General features: G+C 37.1%; 3 protein-coding genes and 1 long non-coding RNA gene across 5 annotated transcripts; all 4 read right to left on the bottom strand.

Annotated features, from left to right (window-relative positions):
* Positions 1–1096: 1096 nt before the first annotated feature.
* LOC113742964 (UBP1-associated protein 2B) lies at positions 1097–3941 on the bottom strand. 2 transcript variants are annotated; one of them, XM_072045891.1, is made up of 3 exons: positions 3587–3941; positions 3238–3327; positions 1097–2751 (listed from the first exon to the last, which is right to left on the bottom strand). In XM_072045891.1, exon 3 carries the CDS (start codon positions 2645–2647, stop codon positions 1313–1315), a length of 1335 nt encoding a protein of 444 aa, XP_071901992.1. In that variant the 5' UTR covers positions 2648–2751; positions 3238–3327; positions 3587–3941; the 3' UTR covers positions 1097–1312. The 2 variants fall into 2 exon arrangements, with proteins under 2 accessions (XP_071901992.1, XP_071901993.1); XM_072045892.1 differs by having other exon boundaries at positions 3238–3331; positions 3610–3941.
* A 143-nt stretch (positions 3942–4084) lies between these two features.
* On the bottom strand, positions 4085–9249 carry LOC113741586 (ubiquitin-conjugating enzyme E2 27). Its single transcript, XM_027269138.2, has 5 exons — positions 8789–9249; positions 7805–7853; positions 4900–5059; positions 4619–4702; positions 4085–4407 (listed from the first exon to the last, which is right to left on the bottom strand). The coding sequence occupies exons 1-5, from the start codon at positions 8964–8966 to the stop codon at positions 4300–4302; spliced, it is 579 nt and encodes a 192-aa protein (XP_027124939.2). The 5' UTR covers positions 8967–9249; the 3' UTR covers positions 4085–4299.
* A 1331-nt stretch (positions 9250–10580) lies between these two features.
* Positions 10581–13871, bottom strand: LOC113738469 (uncharacterized). The gene is made up of 2 exons (XM_072045894.1): positions 12656–13871; positions 10581–11000 (listed from the first exon to the last, which is right to left on the bottom strand). The coding sequence occupies exon 1, from the start codon at positions 13749–13751 to the stop codon at positions 12657–12659; it is 1095 nt and encodes a 364-aa protein (XP_071901995.1). The 5' UTR covers positions 13752–13871; the 3' UTR covers positions 10581–11000; position 12656.
* A 688-nt stretch (positions 13872–14559) lies between these two features.
* Positions 14560–16191, bottom strand: LOC140004903 (uncharacterized). The gene is made up of 4 exons (XR_011812718.1): positions 16112–16191; positions 15629–15677; positions 14736–15254; positions 14560–14655 (listed from the first exon to the last, which is right to left on the bottom strand). It is a non-coding gene; the product is annotated as an uncharacterized lncRNA (long non-coding RNA).
* Positions 16192–18732: the final 2541 nt, after the last annotated feature.

The raw sequence follows: 18732 nt of genomic DNA, 5'->3' as shown, positions 1-18732 counted from the left end.
TGTCTCCCTTCAAATGCTTCGTTTTCTTTCCCTTTCTATCCTTTATTTATTTATTTATTTTTTTAAAGTAAACCGTCTTTGCAGCCCCTCAGTGACTCTCCTAATTCTCTCCTTCACCGTCTCTTCACTTTCCTTTCATATAGAGGCTGGAGTCTGGACTACATTTTTGTTTTTCTGTTTTCCCTTCTAAATACAGGGGAGTAGTAGACTAGGGTCAAAAGAAGAGAGAAGTATGAGTTCCAGCGATTCTTCCTAAAAGCAAGAATTGTTTCAATTTCTTTGGACGGTTGAAAAAGATTTAATGTCAAATATCAAACAAAATGCAAGTAATTTCCACCCCACATATTCTTGAGCGCTAAATAGCCAATCGTGCACTTTTTCTAGTAGCGCAACAGCGCACAATTGGCACCTGATATGGCTACCGAGTGCCGCTAAAGCTGGACTGCGGGCAAGGTCAGTATGTAAATCGTTAAGCTGGCGGATGAATTTGAACTCATTGATGAATTCAAACTCTGCAACATCACCTAAACCAATTTTCATTTCACAATGTACGTATGTAAACCAATGTGTAAAGGACATTAATGAGGTTTGACATTCAACTTAAATGTCAATCAATTCATCTAAATTGTTGCTCAAGGGCACTTGTTCTATCCTATAATGTGTTGGGAAGCACAGAAGTACACTGGCCCTAATAAATTTCTAGCTTACCCAACCAGGGTTTTAAGAAGAGACAAATTACTGGTTGGTCTGGGCTGAAAGAAAAAGAGTTCCAAGCTTTACCTGTATGACATGATTCAGATGCCAGTAAAGAATATCTGAAAGACATAAGATCTAATAATACCTTTAAATTGAAAAAGAGAGGGAGTGAAGATGGAACTTGACAGGAGGAGTTGCAGAATCAGGCCAATTTTATGGATCCACAAAGCATTAGAAGAACAATTGTAATAGACAATTGTACTATCCAACTACATCCATCAAGATGAGGTTGGTAATTTTGTCATATGACCTAGTTTGGCAGTTTCCAACAGTTGTCATGAGCCAATAGTCTATAGCAAGTTGGCAAAATTTTCCAAACAATAAAAAGAACAACGGTAAATGTCAATCAATATCCACATCCTCACGCTGAATAAATGAATGACCTAATGACCTAAGTCAGACAGCAAACCATGCTTCAGTCAGTGCAGTGTTCATAAAATACTAAAATTTCTTCCCTACGAACTGAGAAGGTTAAGAACAAAAAGCAGTGAATGCCATTTAAAGAATGTGACATCCATGAAAGAAGAAAAACTCAATCATCTGAATAAAGTACGAACTATGAAGGTAAAGTCATCCCTGATGATCCAATATCAGACTGAGGCTGAGCTGATCCAGTCCCTACCGCTACTCCAGCTGCATTTGCTCCTACAGAAGACTGCCCCGTTTCAGCACCTTGTAAACCCCCTAGGCCTAGCAAAGCCGCTAGCGGTCCATAGTTTCCTATCATACCAGGATTTAAATTATTCAACCCAAAATTCCCACCTATCCCAGCCATGGCAGCAACAGCCAAGCCTGGTTGATTCAAAGCAGCTGCGAGCATTGGATTCCCAACCAACCCAATGCCAGGATTCTGCTGCATGAACATCCCTCCAGCATTCAAACCAGAACCCAAATAGCCTGGATTTATGCCTAAACCATGATTACCACCACCCTGATTCTGCTGTTGATTACTGCCCTTGCTACCACCATTCTTACTATTATTATTATTGTTAAAACCTTCAACAAACTTCTTGCAATTCAATTGCGACCCCTCAAACAACTTAGCAGGCTGCTCCAATGCTTTGTTCAACCCATCAACTGACTTGTACACGAAAATCGCATACCCTCTTGGCTTGTTCGTAGAAGGATCCAACCCCAACGGCCCATCCTCAATCTCCCCAAACTTCCCAAAAAAAGCCCGAAGCCTCTCCACATTAGCATTCGGGCCAACGTTAGCCACAAAGAGCTTCCTCTTACTAACCTCGGCAGCCTGTCCTGCCGGGGCAGAACCGGCAGCAGGACCGAGAACCGCGAGCTGGCAACTGACAGTCCGGTTGCCAATTTTCTTCTGAGGATTATTCAGCGCACTTTTGGCGGCAGCCCGAGTTTTGAAGAGGAGAAAAGCGTAACCCTTTGCCCGGCCCGTAACCTTATCAGTTATTAGCTTGAGCTCCTCAACTTCTCCGAAAGGTTCGAAGACTTGGAGGAGCTGGTCCTCGGTGGCATCCCAGGCTAGGCCGTGGATGAAGATTTTGCGGTGGGTGGGGTCGGACTCGGCTTTCTCGACGATCCGAGAGAGAATAGACGGGTCCTTTAGGGCCTCTTCTTTTAAATACCCTAAAATCTGATCCTTGGACAAGGGTTCCAAAAGTTCCCTTAATTTCTCCTTTTTTGATGATTCGTCGTCGTTATTTTGAACCTCTTCCTCTTCATCCGAGATTATTACAACTTTCTGCCTTTCTGACGAATCGTTGCGATTATTTTGAACCCCTTCTCCTTCTTCTTCTTCGCATGAAGACGACGATTCGGAGCCCGAGCCGGAGGAGGAGGAATCTTCTTCTTCTGACGAGGACGATGAAGAGGTATCTTCTGAGGAAGAGTTTTCGTCGTCCGCTTTTCGCTTTCCCGCCATTGAAGGAGAATAGGGTTTTACTGACTGTGAGTGGTTGCTGTGCCCGCGATTCTTAAACCCCTTGCAAGCAGTCTTAATATGACCTGGAATTCCCACCGCCCAAACTGGAATACGACTTGGAGTAGTTAAAAGCCAATTAGAAAAATAAATTGAAAAACAAAAAGATGTCTAAAAAATCTCAAAATAAAAAAGATTTACAAATAATTTCTTTATTCGGATACTTGTTGGTGTCAAAGGGGCCGGAGTATTATTATTGATCCATTTTTCTCTGTGTTTTTTTTTTTTTTGTTTTAATCTTCCGGCAGTATAAACTTCAATAAAGCAATATACAATATATTTCCCACAAAAAAAAAAAAAGAATGATGTTTTCTTATAATTATGTACGTCTGTCTCGTTGTATCATACTCTCGTTGCATCATATTTCTTAATCAATTTTTAACTATTCTGGCGTTCACGTCTATCTCATAAATTGTACTTCTTAATCACTTTTTGCAGGAAAATTTTGAATTGAAGAAAAGGAAAAAAGATAAAAGGATTTTTCTCTCGAGTTCATTAGACAAAAGAATAAGAGAGAGACAGAGAGAGAGAACATTATTGGTAGTTTTAAGAGGATGTGGTTAAGTTTTTCCAATGATAGGAAACGTTTTCCGGCTGGAGAATTCTTCTTCTAATCAGCTCTGCTTCCTGCAATCCAAGATTCAACAGAGAGCAAAATGAATTAGTAACTCCCCTTTACAGAGAGCAAAATCTTTAGGATTGCATTGGCGGAAACAGAGATGAGCAAACCTTAATCAATTAAGAGCCTGCTGATCATATAAATTATTTAGTACAGTTCACAAATGAAATGAACCAAGAAAAGAAGAAAATCTTATCTCTGGTAAATATCAAATCGAGAAAAGTAATAGTAGTACCAAAGAACAAAACAATAAGTAAAATTACTTGCCAAAAGGAAAATTACTAACTGCCATCTTCCCCATGAAGTGAAAAACCTCAAACGACAGCTTACATCTCCAGCTTCATTATAAAAATACTCCACATGGCGGAGCAAAAAATCAAAATCCAGTTGCTTGCACCTGCAGCACATCCCTGTTGCCATGGATGCGGATGTAGATGCACCCAGTCACCAAAAAGAATTCGAGGAAAGAATCCTCTTCGACAACAGCATACTGGATCCTCCAGCAAATACAAGGTAGAGATTAAGCCAAAACTGGTACAAAGACAACTCACAGATCAAAGCTACATTACTTAGCAAACACATAGGACTCGCACTTATTCTGTGGCTCAGTGCACTCCCAAGGTCAAAGCCACGATACGAATGATTCACCAAGTAGCAGCTCAGGTTATAGCTACTGGCTGCCACATTTCAAGCCTCCAGCATACCAAGCAGAAGTCGTAACTCAATAACTGAAAAAGACATTGAGGGGAAGCTCCCAATCATCACAGTAATTAACATGCAATTTCATTGTCTTCACTTAGAAAATGTATCAGTAAGCATTCATGAGGGGTGAAATGCATGCAAAAACCCCTGTAAGTATTAACCTATATTCAATTCTCCTTAAGCCTTTCTATAATGTTGAGTCTCTTATCGCAAAAAGAAAGTTCAATGACAAGAAATTAAAGTTCAAATTCCAGCAGAAGTTGAACAACAGGTGCTATGCAGAGCAAAGTTTCTCAAGGGCCAAATTTTCATCACCACCAACAGCTTCCAGAATACTCCTCACTAAATCTTCAGGAAAGCCCATCTCGATAAGCCTTTTCACCTGCAAATAATCAAAGCATTAGCCAAGAGTTAATTAGTTCCCATAACGTGAGAGATGTCAAGGTGCAATCAGCACTGCTGGTTCACCGGACAACTCTGGTACCCTTCTTGTCAAACCTCTAATTCACAGTATGGGGCTATGAAAATAGTAAATTGTGAAGTTGGAAAAACCAAAAAAAGCAAGCAAAATGGAGTAGAAACAAAATCCACACCTTCTCCTCAACACCTGTTGCTTTGGCAAAAGCTTCTGTCCAGTAGCGAGCTGTGCTGATAAAGGTATTTTGGTCTTTAATATACTGAAAATTTCAATAAAATGGCAAATGAGTTGGTCAAAAAAAGCAAGAAACAAGTGACCAAAGAAGAAGTGATTAAACAGCAAAGATGCAGGTCTCATTGAAAAAGCAAAGCTTATTAATTGGTAATCTATCAGTGTTCTGTCCAGAACCTTGCCAATTTAGTATAGATCATCTAGAAGATAGACTAGCAGTACCACCTGTTGTGCAACAACAGCATCTTGTGGATCATCTGGTGCAGGAGCAGAGAGTAATGCTTGTAGAGAGAGAAGTGCTGTCTTAATAGTGAGCGCAGGGCTCCATTGATCTTTCAGGATGTCCAAGCATATTGCTCCACTCTGACTGCTTATGTTAGGGTGCCTTCAGTAAGTATTCAATAGACAAGTCATTAGCACAAAAATTTTTGGAAGCATATTGCTTAACATAATGGCAGTGGAAAACTACAGATAATTGCACTTTCCTTAAAACATATATATCAGCCAAAAAACTCAATAGCACAACCAATTCAACTTAAAAACAAGAAAAATAAGTAGCGAACCTCTCTTATGGCAACTAATACTGCAGTTTATTTTTTTTCTTGATATTTTCCGACATCTAAAGGAATACAAATGCATGCAGAGGCCAGCTCTTATGATCCAGAACTGACAACTAACTGGAGTACAGATCCAATTACATAAAGGTTGTCATTCACTTTCCTAAAAGAAAAGTCAAGATGATATCAACAAAGCATAACGTGAAAAGCGATGCACCATGTAGTAAACTAATTCTGGTTGGGGAACCATAAAGACTAAAAAATGCCAATATTCGCATAATGGCAATAAACATCAGTTGTTAACAAGCAAAGCTTAAACTTAAACTAAGCTCTGCATAATATATTTACTGCCAGAACTAAAGCAACAAATTTAAGTACTAAAAAAATGATTACAGACCTCAATTGAATAGTATGTTGACTTTTTCTTGGGGATGGCGTAGTATCTCTATCAGTAAGAGAAAAATAACACTACAAATAAAGAAAACTATTTTCGTACAAAGACGATTGAACCTTAATTACATCATTGTATATATCATGATTACGCATACGAAGTACGGTCAGCCCCCTCTAAGACTGAAAAACACTTGATCCCATTATTGTAACAGGTTTTCACTATGGAGTTCTGGTTAGTTGTCCTTGTAGATATCCAAACTACTATTGTAAAAGATTAAGCTCGTAAAATAATTACTATAAGCTTGTAAAGATTAATTTATTGATTCCAGACAGCATATATCTACATCTATCTCTATATAAATACAGATATCCATATACATATCGACACATGTATATGTTTACATGTATGTCTAAACTATGACGTAAATGTATTTGTAGCATACAAACAGATATCAATTTCCATATCAAGACAAACATACATCTACATGTATGTCTACACTATAACCTATACATCCATTCCCCTATTGACGCATACATAAATCCACATATATGTATATGAAATACGGTGTGTATGAAACCACACACGCATGTGAGCAAATGGTCAAGCTTTGTGAGGTTTTAGCCTACGTGTATTAGAGAGAGAGAGAGGATGCAAATGCGTGCATGCATGTCTAGAGGCAAAAAGAAACTAACATATCATATATCATTTTCTCAACACAAAAATGGTATAACATGATTCACATGCTATATCTGTGTTGAGTATTTTTTATCTCCAACAGGCAATTCCAACACGAAGTGAAATTAATGCAGTTATTGGTAGATACCTTAACATCATTAGCACTTTGGCCCCATCTGGTGTAAAACATTTCACGATAAATGGTATTTTCTATGCATATCATGCGATGAACACATTCTTTCCTATAAATCTTATAGCATTTGGATGGAAACTGGAATTTTTTATTCATTATATATCTGCTTGTACACACATAAAAATATCCATTTACTGTATTGATCACATACAACCACATATACGTATGTTGACACCAAATGTGTGATAGTACATGCACATGTGAGGGTTGAGTGTGTCTGTTATGGAGATAGAAATAGAGGACCAGAATGTGCGTGTAGAAGCAAAAAGAAACTAACATATCATATATGATTTCCACATACAGATGGTTTAACATACAAATGACATGCTTCAGCTGTATTAGGTCACAGTTTAGCACCATTAAGTAATCATTTTTATCCCAGCAGGCATTTCTAATGCAAATTAAGTGTGTTTAATCCATCCATTGGTAGATTCGTTAACTAAGAAGCCCTTTGGCTCTGTTAGGTGAGAATGTTTAAAATTATAAGAAAATTATAGCCTGCCAACCTTGTGGCGTTTAAATGACAACTGGAATTTATATTTTTCATCTCTAGAATTAAAGGAATGAGGTCTCACTAAAAAATATCTCAACAATGGACCATAAAGGTGTAAGTTTATTGAAAGCATATAACACGTAAGCCTAAAGCCAAAGTATATAGGCTAATAGTCATCAATTGTCGGAGGAGATAAACTCTGGAGATAGAGCAACCAGATATGAGTTTAAAAACTTAAAGCCATAGAAGCAGCATAATGGGCTAGATAAAAGTTTTGAACTATCGACAAAATAAGTTAAAATGCACAAAATAATTTTGAAGGAAACAAGAATCAAGAAAAAGCTTTCCATCATGTGGACACTAAGTATCCTAAAACGGTTTTGTTTACCAAAAAGCCGATCAACTTCACAAGCTAATGGAGTTATCCATCATCCCCCTCAATACATGCTTTTTCCATGGCATGCAACTATGTAGGAACAGTATGTGGAACGTAACCGAAGCATAAACATGAGCTTGTCATGCCATGAATGTATTGAAAAACCACCAAAAACAAAAGAACAAAGACAGATAAACTATTCAAACATGGAAAGTCAAATTACAAGTGTGCATCAAGTCTTTCTTCTACAAGCCACAAAAATTGAGTGAATCACACATGCGGTTCTATCTTCAATTTGCTGGGATTGTACCTTTTCCAACAGTTGAAGAAAAGAATGCAAAAGCGAGTCCTATATACATGGATTACGTACAACATAGAAATGAAAAAATATTTCGAAAATGTTGAAGAGACTGCTAATAAACCGTAGAAGCTTTCCTCATACCAAACTTTGGTGGCAAATCTCATTTTGGGAGGCTCAAAAGGGTATCCATCTGCAATGAAACAAGAAGGCCACAGTGAACATAGAATCCATCAGCAATTTAAAAAAACACCTTTTTCCATTTCAACCTCAAAAAATGAGATATTACATCCTGTCCAGAAACAAATGTCTGACCAATGAGATATAACAGATATAGTCAGAATTTCACTTTGTTTTCCTTCATAATCCCCTCAATTCCAAAGATAACCGATAGCATGAGTAGTTTTCTTCTCTGTTTTTCCCTTCTGTTGTTTATTTCTTAACCCTGTAATCAGTTCTTTTTTTTTTTTTTTGACAAGTAACCCTGTAATCAGTTCTTAAATGTAGCTATTAGCACATATTTCATTTAAAAGGGAAAACAATTATAAACGGCCTCCAATTACTACTCAAACATCTAGGTTACAATCATTTCTATTCACTCTGTAACCTTCTTAACTAGCCCAATAAATACATAAAACAGCTCTTTTCATCCAAGAAAATCAATATTCAAACAGTTATTTGCACAAATATTCAATCCCGAAAAAACAAAATTCACTCTAACAGGAGACATCACACAAGACATTGGCATGTCGCAAATTCCAAACCACAGCTTTCCGTCACTCTTCGGACAAGATTAAGGCGACCACTTTCAACTTTCAACTTTTAATATAGCTAATTTGTGTTTATCCCCAAAAGCAATTACAACATTCGTTTCCTGTCACCACTAAAGCATGCCTTTACCAAATTCAGAACAAAACTTAAAAACAAAGAATAATAAAAGGAAAAAAAAAACATATGGCACCCTTTACCAAAAACTGAAAAAACCCACAATCAAAATCAAGCAAAATTTCAGAAAAAAAAAAAAAATCACCTCCATCCTCTTTTTAAAAAATTAATAAATACCCAACGCACATTCATCTATACACATCTGCACGAAATCAGAGAGGTTCTGCAAGGTATAAAAGGTACCAGGAAGAGTGATGTCGATGTTGAAAGTGCCACCTTCATAAGGAGTACCAAGAGGCCCAGGAATGGTACCAATCAAGTGAATGAGAGAGTCGGCTTTAGGAGCCACGCGTATTCCTGAAACCTCAACGTCTTTGTTGCATTCTTGAAGCTCTTTCTGCACTCTAGCCAAGTCCACCATCTTCAACGATCAAAACACCCCCTCCACCGCTTCCTTTTGATTCTCTGTCTGTCGGTTTAACTTTCCTTCAAAATTCCTTTTGATCAAACTTAATCAGTAACCAATAATCCTATAAAATTGAAGAAATGGGTAGGCAAAGAATTGCTGCGTTTCGTCACCTACACTCTCCCTTTCTCTCCAAGTGTGTGCGTGCGCGCATTTGCTTTACCTTTTTTGTTTCTTGAGAGAGAGGGAGGGAGAGAGAGCGTGTGAGTGAGTAGGGAAGCGGTTGGACTTTTGGTGTGTCAGAGACAATTAGTAGTATAACAAAACAAAGCAGACAAAAAATACCTTGAGCTGGCTTTTTTTTTTTTTTTTTTCCAAGGCCGTGCTTTGGGAAATATCCCAAAAATTAATTTTGAGTTTTTTTTTTCCTTTGGTAGGATAAAAATGTTTCCAGTACTTTTAGGCTAAAAATTGTTTAATGAAGAAACTATTACAAAACACAAAAAATAAAAAACTTTTTGCCTTTTGTTTTGTTTCTGTCTTTCTTTCCCACCTTTTTTTTTTATTTGAATGGTAGATTGACGAATAGGGTGTCACTTTGAGTGTCTGTTTGATAATATTAAAAAGTGTTGAAACTGAATTCATTCAGACATTAAGATGTTTTTGATATTTGATAAATAAAAATTTTTCTGCTAAACTTATTAAGTGGTGCTGAATTTATATATATTTTTTTCAGCACAAGAATCGTAACTAAATACTTAATTTGAATGGTAGATTGCCGAATGTTATTCACTAATTTGCATTCTTATTTCTGTTAATCACATTTTCACTATCATTTTAATTATATAAATTTTATTTATTAGACTATATGATAAAATAAATGATGAAAATATAAATAACAAAAAATAAAATGTAAATAATAAAAAATAGAGTGTAAATAACATTTCTCTAGAATATTAATACTATTAATAATTATGTTAAGATATTGGCATTTCTTCTTCTTTTTCCCGTAAATCTATCTTTTATCATGTTAGGCATATGTAAATTGGCAAGCAATGAGGACGGAGAGTTACAACTAACAATTATTACCATAGGCTGATTTTGCAAAGGCTCGGAACAATTTATTGTCACATCACTGTCAATTAAATCCATACGATGATTCAAAATATTCTTGGTTCAACTTGCATCTGAAATGATGAACAATAATATATTTTGTACTTGGGCTGGCAATAAATCATAATATGTGTAAAACTATAAAGTAGAAAGAAAATTCTTTTATAGTTTACAAGAAGTAGAGTGGAGAAAAGATTCTTTACTTGACCAGAAATGATGCAGATAAACTGATCAACTCACAAAACGCGTACGCGGTGTACTGTCTTTTGGAATCAAAAAGCAGCAGTGACTAGAGCTTTGTTCTAACTCCTAAAAGTTGTTTTTAATGCTTCCATTTACAGCTCCGAAACCCCGTTTGGATGGATTGCATTTTCCGTCATTTTTCATGAAAAATTACTGTAGTGATTTTATGTATGTGAAGAAAAAAGATAATAAGGAAATATGATCACGAAAAACGATGCAATTTTTTGGCCGAAAATGGCGATCCAAACACTCTTTTTACAAGACCAGAGAAAGTGCAGAGAACAACTCATCTGATAGTATTTTATAGTCTAATTGATATAAAGCTCAGCTGGAAAGTCTCTAAATTATAAAAAAGAAAAAAAAATCATAGCCAAGAGGAATGCTGAATTTTGTGGCAACACTATCAATGGTTACATCAGTAACAAATACAAAAGGCAAAAATCAATTACGCTGCATAGACCAGCTCTCAACATCCTGTATGGAGTAGTGATCTCATGACTATGACGGGCCAAAATGCAGAGATTGAGGATCATCTCAACTCTTTAACACATCTGAGGAGGAGGATATCAGAAATCTACCTAAATGATACGCACATAACACCAAAAGACCAGAACCGCCTTGTTGCAGACATCACTATTTGAGCATGGGATATTGCACAACCCAAATCAACAGGCACCAAAAAGAAATGAGAATCTGAAAATTAAGGAAAAATTTGTCAATAATTCCCAAGTAAATTGGTCTACAAGGACAGCAGACTAGAAGGAGCATAACATTCTATCTTAAACTGAAAGACAATATATTCCAACAAGATATTTAAGCAGTGAGTGATATTCAAAAAGAAAACAAACTAGCAGCAGTAGATAACCTCACTGCATTATCAAATTTTGGATTTTTCATTTAAAGAGAAAGTGTAAAATAGCCATGCTTCTCACATTGTCCACCCCTGAAAAACCCACCTGGGAAGCCATTTGCTTATTTAGTTCACAGCTTAGGATAAAAAAGAAAGACCTCATACTGTCTTTAGAGGATTGGTCTACAATTTCAAGCTTGCATTGGGAGCTCTTATGTCTAAGTTTCTTATCCGGCTTAAGAGAAGGATCACAAGCCCTAGTCCCAAATTAAACAGCACATTCCGCACCACTATGCAGCACGCTTCTTCAACAAAAGAAATTCTCTCTCCTACAGATCTTACTCCAAGCAAATCAGGTGCCAACTTATAGTACGAAGGCAGCTAAGGCAATAATAGTTCAGTTTAGGTCAGGGCATTAAGTTATAAAATCCATTGGGGAGCATGATATCAAGGCCAGAGGTAAATAGTTCATTCCCCATGTATATGAAATGTAAATTCATACCCTTCAACTAGCAAAAAATTAGACAAATAATCACCAATAAAAGTTTATCATGGACAAATATATACACTAGAACTTTTGAAGAACGTGGCTACCTTCTCAACTATCAATCATATCCCAAAGTGCCATTATTTTTTCATGTACTAATTTTGCATTACCAGCTGGTGAATGATGCTGCAATGACTAGTATGTAACAGCAATCCTGCAATGCTGTTAGTTATCAACTTTCCACTGGTTTTTTAACTAACTAGTTTTTGGCTTGTGTATACTTATTTAATGTTTGTTGGTGCAATGCTGGAGGAAGTTAATTGTATTTAACGTCATGGGAGAAAGAAGGGGAAGGGTATCTATGGAATCACACGCTGTGAGGAAATTACACCAAAAGAAATGCTAATGCCTCATATGTAGTATAGATGTTCAGGATTGACTCATTTGTCAAAGATCTTTCGAGCCAGAAGCAACTTGGACTCTACAAGGCCAAAAATGCAGAAGCATAATTTAGAATCATTTCCCGGCTATGTCAAGTCACAGAACCCCAGCTAAAATTCTTTTTTCATTTTGCATTTCTATCAAATGGTAGATCATAACAAATAAGGGTTTGGTGTTAAGATGTCAGCAATTACAAACTCAAATATGGCATTGTACAGAAAAACTAATTATCCTATCACTAAAGCTACCAGTACACTCATAGAACTTTTTTACAAACTAATAATTATTCCAACGTAAAACAAACTGATAATTGCTTCACATGAGAACCAGACGAACAGCAACTGAAATTTTACAATATAACAATTGTGTTATAAAGTTCCTTGTTCCAACCAAGACTCTTCACAAAATGAGAAGCCTTATTAAAGAGCAATCTAAGACAACATTTGCATAAACATATCTAAATTACAAAGCGAAAATACAACCCTTTCCTAAAACACATTATTTTCGCCAAAACAAATTACCCCAAAAACACAAATACCATTTCCAGAAAAAAGTTTTACTTCCCCTAACCTTAATCTTTCGTAATGTACTCGTCCTTGCGCCCCTCGAACCCAGGCCTCATGAGCTTCTTCTCCCTTTTAGCAATCTTCCTCATCTTTTTATCCCTAATCCTCCCTTCAATGTTCTCCTTCCTCTTCTGCTGCTTCCCCTCCTTAGCCTTCTCCTGGCCCTCAATCCTCTCCTTCCACTTCTCTGCATTCTTTTCCTTCCTCTTCTTCTCCTTCTTCATACTCTCCCTCAACAACCTTGGATCGTCATGCACCTTCACTCCCATTGCCCTATTCTCAGCTGCCCTCCACCATTCCCTCTCTGCTACCCTGGGATTCTCTTTCTTGACCTCCTCCAACCGCTTAGCTCTATCCAACTCCTTCACCTTCGACATTTTCCTCTTCTTTTTCCTCTTCTCCCCTTCCATCTCATCGTCCCCTATCTTCACTTTCCCATACTCTATTATCTCTTCACTGTCATTTTCCACCACTTCAACACCCTTCCCACTGCTCCCTTCACCATCCCTCTTTCTCTTCTTTTCTCCTCTATGATTATCTCTATCCTTATTATCCTCCCTCCCCTTCCTAGCACTCCTATTCCCCTCGCCTCGATTCCCGCGTAACGACTCAATCTTTTTCCTCAATTTCTCACGCAATTCTTCGTAAGTAACCTGCTTTTCTTGACCCTTTTCACCATCATTACCATCCCCACCATTCTTCTCCTCTAAATCAATAGCCCTCGGGACGTCTTGCGGGGGTATTTCAGCAACCTCACCGCCATGGGCACTGGTGTCCAGGGATTGTTTGAGAAGGTCGAGGGTGGAGGAATGGGAGATTTTGTCCGGGTCGAGGCGGTTGCGGCGGGCAAGTTTGAGGTTTTGCTTGGATTGGCGTTTGAGGGAAGCTTTGGCAGCTTTGGAGAGGCCGTGGAAGTAGGGCTTGGGGTTGTCAGAAACGTCGTCATCAGGTGGGAGGTAGAATCTTGCTGGGATGAGTTCGATTAGCCTGTCGAAGAAGTCGCTGTGAGATTGAATTAGGGCTTTGAGATCGGCCGTAGAACGTGTAGGAATAAGAGCTGCGGCCGACGAGTCGGTCGTCTTCTGGTTCTTCTTCTTCATTCTATTTGTCTGAGAGCGAGCGAGAGGACCGGGAGGAAGTGAATGAGTGTGTGTTAGGGTTTATGTTTTCTGTTTAAAATGGAGAGGGAAGGAGGCCGAGGGGGGGTGGGGGGAAGGCGCTGACGTGGCCTGAGGTTGATTTTGCGCCCTTCCCATCACTCCTTTTCTAAATACTAGGAGGGATCACCGCGCATAGCGCGGTGGGTGAAAGCAGTGATGCACAGTGATGCCCAGTTGAATAATTAATTTTGTAAAATTAGTTAATTCAAAGAAGAATCAATGCATTAACACTGATCGTGGGGTAGTGGTTGCTTGGTTTAGCTAAGAAGAAGTGGAAACTACCAGTAATGTATTCAATCGATAGGTAAATTACACTGCACGGTTCAGCTAAATTCATTAAGCATCCGAATAAATATTGAATGTGTGATACCAAGGAAAATATTTTTCAACTCCGGTATCATCGAAGATTAAAACTGTAAATATATTTTCAGATTCCGGAACAAAGACCAGAGTTTCATTGTGTTGCAATTGATGTTGAAGAACGAAATCTCTCCAGTTTCGATGAAGGCGTTTATGCTTTACAGCAATTTGAGTAGTTTTTTGTCCAGTGTTGATAAGTAACATGGGAGTCTTGATATCATTGATGAAGTGATCAACAAAGCGCGGAATATTCTATCATCAAAAGGTGCAGATTAGAAGATATGCAGAAACAAAAGGAAATTGCTTGCGAGAAAGTTGAGATGAAAAAAGAGAATGCAGGTAAACATAGAATAGCTTACCAAGCTGTTTGGAGTTGCGGAGTTAAAGATTTGATAAAAGCACACTGAATCAGATAGATCTTGACAGAAATCTGGTCTTAGCGAGGAAGTAACTTGCTGGTGTGTAGCGGCCATGTGGATATCATCTGTCATCAAATGACTGTGTTACATTAAAATAATATACTATATAGATGAGGATATGAGATAGGTACAGCGGTATTTTGACCTCTTGATGCAATGGCATTCATGTGCAATAGATCTGGTAGGGGGGCGGTCCAAGGCAGAAGAACTTGTTTTTGTAGTTCACAAAAGTGAATAACATCAAATATCAGATTCCCGCTATGTCGTTTGCAGTCTGAGAAGAGGGAGCAGAATGGACGCGAGGAATAAAAGGAGCGGATTCATGAGAGGACATATATTGTAATGCCTCAGTAATGACAGCAGCATTGTCATTACCGCTCTTCAAGGCCTCGGCTCCTAAGATTTCACTATGCATAGAAGAGTGATTCGCACCATCAAGGGTTTCATGATGCGAATCAGGGAAAGAAACACCCGATTCCATATAACCCAGTGGAACCTTACGAATACGTGGGAGTAAATGCGCATTCTTTTTCTTGGCAGCTCTATTTTCTTTCCGGCGTTGCAGAAGTTGCATTTTTTTCGAAGATGGCATTTCTGCGTATTTTTTGCGGCGAGTAGCATTTCCATCCATCATTTTTTAGTAAGAGCAAAAAATGTCGAAGGACTATATAAAGAAAGGAATGTCTAACTTAGCAAAAAAGAATGTAAATCGAAAACTGGCAGAAAGCAGAGCAGGCAAAAAACAAGCGAACACAAAGAGATGAAGGAGTTAATAGCGGCAGCCGAGCAAAGAACAAATGCTTACATAAAAAATAATCAGGCATGTAAGTATAGCAGCAGAAACAATAGAATAACACGTATATGCAAGAATAAGGATCACAAAAGATACAGGAAGTCAAAAAGTCACAAACTAAAAAAAGGAAAAGCTGGAGCAGGCCATAAGTGCTGATGCATCAGAAAATATATCCCAAAGATGCACAAATTAAGGATAAAATATAGAGAAAAGAGCAAAACGAGAACAAAATCAGAAGAGCTAACCTGTGAACACGAAGAAGCTCAACACCGCAGAAGTGAATAGCAGCAGAAACTATCAAAGAAATGGCAATCATGTAAGAGGTCATAAGAAAAGGTGAAAAAAATGGGAGAGAAAAATAGAAGCTAATTCGGTGATAATAATTTAGAAGGGGCAGACAAAAAAAGAGGAAAAATAGTTGAACCAGTGCATTAGAAAGCCGAGAAGCAAGGAAGAAATAAAAAGCAAAGCAGCCTGATAGCAATCTTTGAAATATATAAACAGTTAAAGAACAACAAATTAAGCCGAATATAAAACCAACATGCTCACCAGGAAAGCAAAAACGACAGCACCAGTGCAAATTAAAACCAAACTGATAAATTAGGGAAAATGAAGGTTCAAAACAGCCAAAGAAAACGAAGAACAATCGGTATGAGGTAGTTCCCTCTGGCTAACAAAGAAACAAGAGTTTTAGAATAGAGAAAAGAATGCAGCGGGTGCACAATTACCATTGTTCATGATGATGCTCAGTAGAAAATCCGCCGCGGAAAACCAGAGAAACTCTGTATCCATTGTGCAAATGCAAAACACCAAACAGTGTCAATCAACCGCAGCAAAAGGAAGCTGATGGTAGACAATGGCGAAAAATGACGGTTGTTTATAGATTTACAAACATAACCTCAAGTAAAGGACAAAAGGCGACAAGGTCCATGGAGTGGAATCGTAAATATAGTCACAAGGGATGGGTAATATAGAAAATTAAGGTAGCAATTAATCAGGTCAAGTACAGTCACTTGTCGGCAGAAACAGGCTGGTGACAAGTAGTGACTGATGAGGAACTCGAGAAAGCTTGCTCTGGAACTAAACAAACAAGATGCAGGCTTGTTTGTAAAAATGAGTCAATCAGATTAGCAATAAGGAGTTTGGTTACGACAGGAAAAGTAACGAAAGAAAAGAATAAGACAAGCATATTTCTTGGCTAATAACTACATAGAATTGGTAATTAAATGCGATTTTTGTGGGTAACAAAAAGTATTAATACTAAAAAAGGCCAGCAATTAAATGTGATTTTTGTAGCAATAAAACTGCCAAATCAGAACCGAATTAATAAAAGAGTAATTGAAAAAAACTGATAATTAAAGTCCATTTGTTGGGCAACCCAAAACAAAAGAGGACATTTTCTTAATGAAATTTGGAAAAAAGGAAATTAGATGTGATATCTCTGACAAGAAAAGAAATGTTGCTAATAATTGCAAAAAAGTTATGAATTAAATGCCAGTTGTTGGGTAACAAAAAATGGCGATAAAAAAAAATGGTATTATTTATCAGTTATTAACAATGTATTCTAAAAAGTTGGTAATCAAATATGATTTGTTTGCTAACAAAAAAAAGAACACAAATAAAAATAGGTAAGCAAATAATTATAACAATTAATAGTCGGGAATCAATAATTAAGCATGGTGTGTGGCGTGACCAGGTAAAATCAATTGAAGTGTAAAATTTTCACAATTGAAGGATAACAAAAGCAATTTTAAAAAAAGATAATATATAAGCAATTATTGCAAAAAAAGATAATATATAAGCAATTATTGCAAAAAAAAAATAATTATTAATAAGTGCAATTTATCTGGAAACAAAGGGAAAGTAGTAATAATTGTAAAGAACCGGGATATCAAGTTTTTTGGCAACACAATCTATTGTTGAGAAAGGGAAAAAATGGCATCATTAATAAGTCATTAACAATTAAGAATAAATAATTGGTAATTAAACGTGATTTATTGGTTAAAAAAAGGGAATCCAAATAAAAAGAGATAAATAAATAGTTATAAAAATTAACAACGGAGAATCGATAATCAAATGCGGTGCGCGGCGTGGACAAACGATAAATGACACCAACGGAAGCGCACCACATTGTTGATTGTTTACGTAAAATCGATACCAAATAAACCCCCTCTCATTCTAAAAAAAAAAAAGCATGTGCCAATAATTAATATAAGGCAATTACAAGAAATCGATAAGTAATTGCGATTTAGTTGGAAAGTCCAAATATGTCAATAATTGTAAGAGGGGGATAGCTAAATGCGATTTGTTACGTAATAAGTAAAAATCGAGTTTATTAATCAGTTAACGAACAATTAATTGGAAAAAATTTGATAATTATGTGCGTTTTTTTGAGGAACCACAAAAGGCATTCTTTAGCTAACAATTGGGGAAAATGCTAATTAGATAGTTTAAAAAGAGGGATAATTCCAATTCAATAAGGGAATTATTGGATAATTCTGCCGGGATAATTCTAAACCAACAAGGGAATGAGAGGGGCTGTAGCATCCAAAAAAAGGTTATTAACAAGCACTTCCATCCAATTTTAAAAAAAGAAAAGGGAAAAAAAACCAAAGGACGTGGGACCACAATTTTGCGGCAGGCTCCAATGTAGACATCCAAGCAAACAAAGAAAAGAAAGAAACAATCGGCTGGACGGACCAAATTCACGCGAGCGAATTCACACGAGGCAGACGACCACCAATCGGCCAATGGAAGCTCGCCACGTCAGCAATCAGAACTCGATTGAAAAGCTCCCCATTCCCGCATAGACTAGATATGTTGAAAAATAAATTTAAAAAGGAAAAACTTAATATAGATGGGACGTGAAGTATAAATCCATTTTTGTAAACAAAATTCTACCTACTTTATTTGATCAATCTTCCAGATAACCTCCCTGTTAGTAATTCTTTTTATCTTGGAATTTCTCTTTTCATTCTCCACAAGCCTGTTGTTAAGCTAAGAAGACAAATTGCACCTAAGAGAATGTTCAGGTCTGTCGGTTGAATTATTATTTTTAGAAGTTTTTGTGGAAAAATATGTTGTAATAATTTGATATATATACAAGATAAAAAGATAATTGAAAAATGTGTTCACGGAAAACGTAAAAAGTTTTCTGCGTAAAACCACAATCCAAACCCTGATTTGTCCATTCAGTACAATATGCACAATGACTGCTCTGCATGAATAATAGCAGTTTGATAATGCTTTTCTTGAATGGAAGATTTCTAGATATAAAGGAGAACATCTAAATGCATTTTTGCAGAAGTTGCATTATCTGCAAGTTAAAAAGACCACTGCAAGTTATAAA

Source organism: Coffea arabica, chromosome 4c (assembly GCF_036785885.1).
Source record: "Coffea arabica cultivar ET-39 chromosome 4c, Coffea Arabica ET-39 HiFi, whole genome shotgun sequence".
Taxonomy (NCBI): Eukaryota; Viridiplantae; Streptophyta; class Magnoliopsida; order Gentianales; family Rubiaceae; genus Coffea; species Coffea arabica.
Note: the sequence above shows the minus strand (reverse complement) of the source record. Positions and strands in the feature narration are given on the sequence as shown.

Excerpts from the sequence above, each read along its gene's own strand:
- LOC113738469 (XM_072045894.1), bottom strand. The coding sequence starts at position 13,751 with ATGAAGAAGAAGAACCAGAAGACGACCGACTCGTCGGCCGCAGCTCTT.
- LOC113741586 (XM_027269138.2), bottom strand. The coding sequence starts at position 8,966 with ATGGTGGACTTGGCTAGAGTGCAGAAAGAGCTTCAAGAATGCAACAAA. Across the intron at positions 7,854-8,788 it reads CATCGACATCACTCTTCCTG|ATGGATACCCTTTTGAGCCT; the intron begins GTACCTTTTATA and ends GTTTCATTGCAG. Across the intron at positions 5,060-7,804 it reads AGATTTGCCACCAAAGTTTG|GCACCCTAACATAAGCAGTC; the intron begins GTATGAGGAAAG and ends TACTTACTGAAG.
- LOC113742964 (XM_072045891.1), bottom strand. The coding sequence starts at position 2,647 with ATGGCGGGAAAGCGAAAAGCGGACGACGAAAACTCTTCCTCAGAAGAT.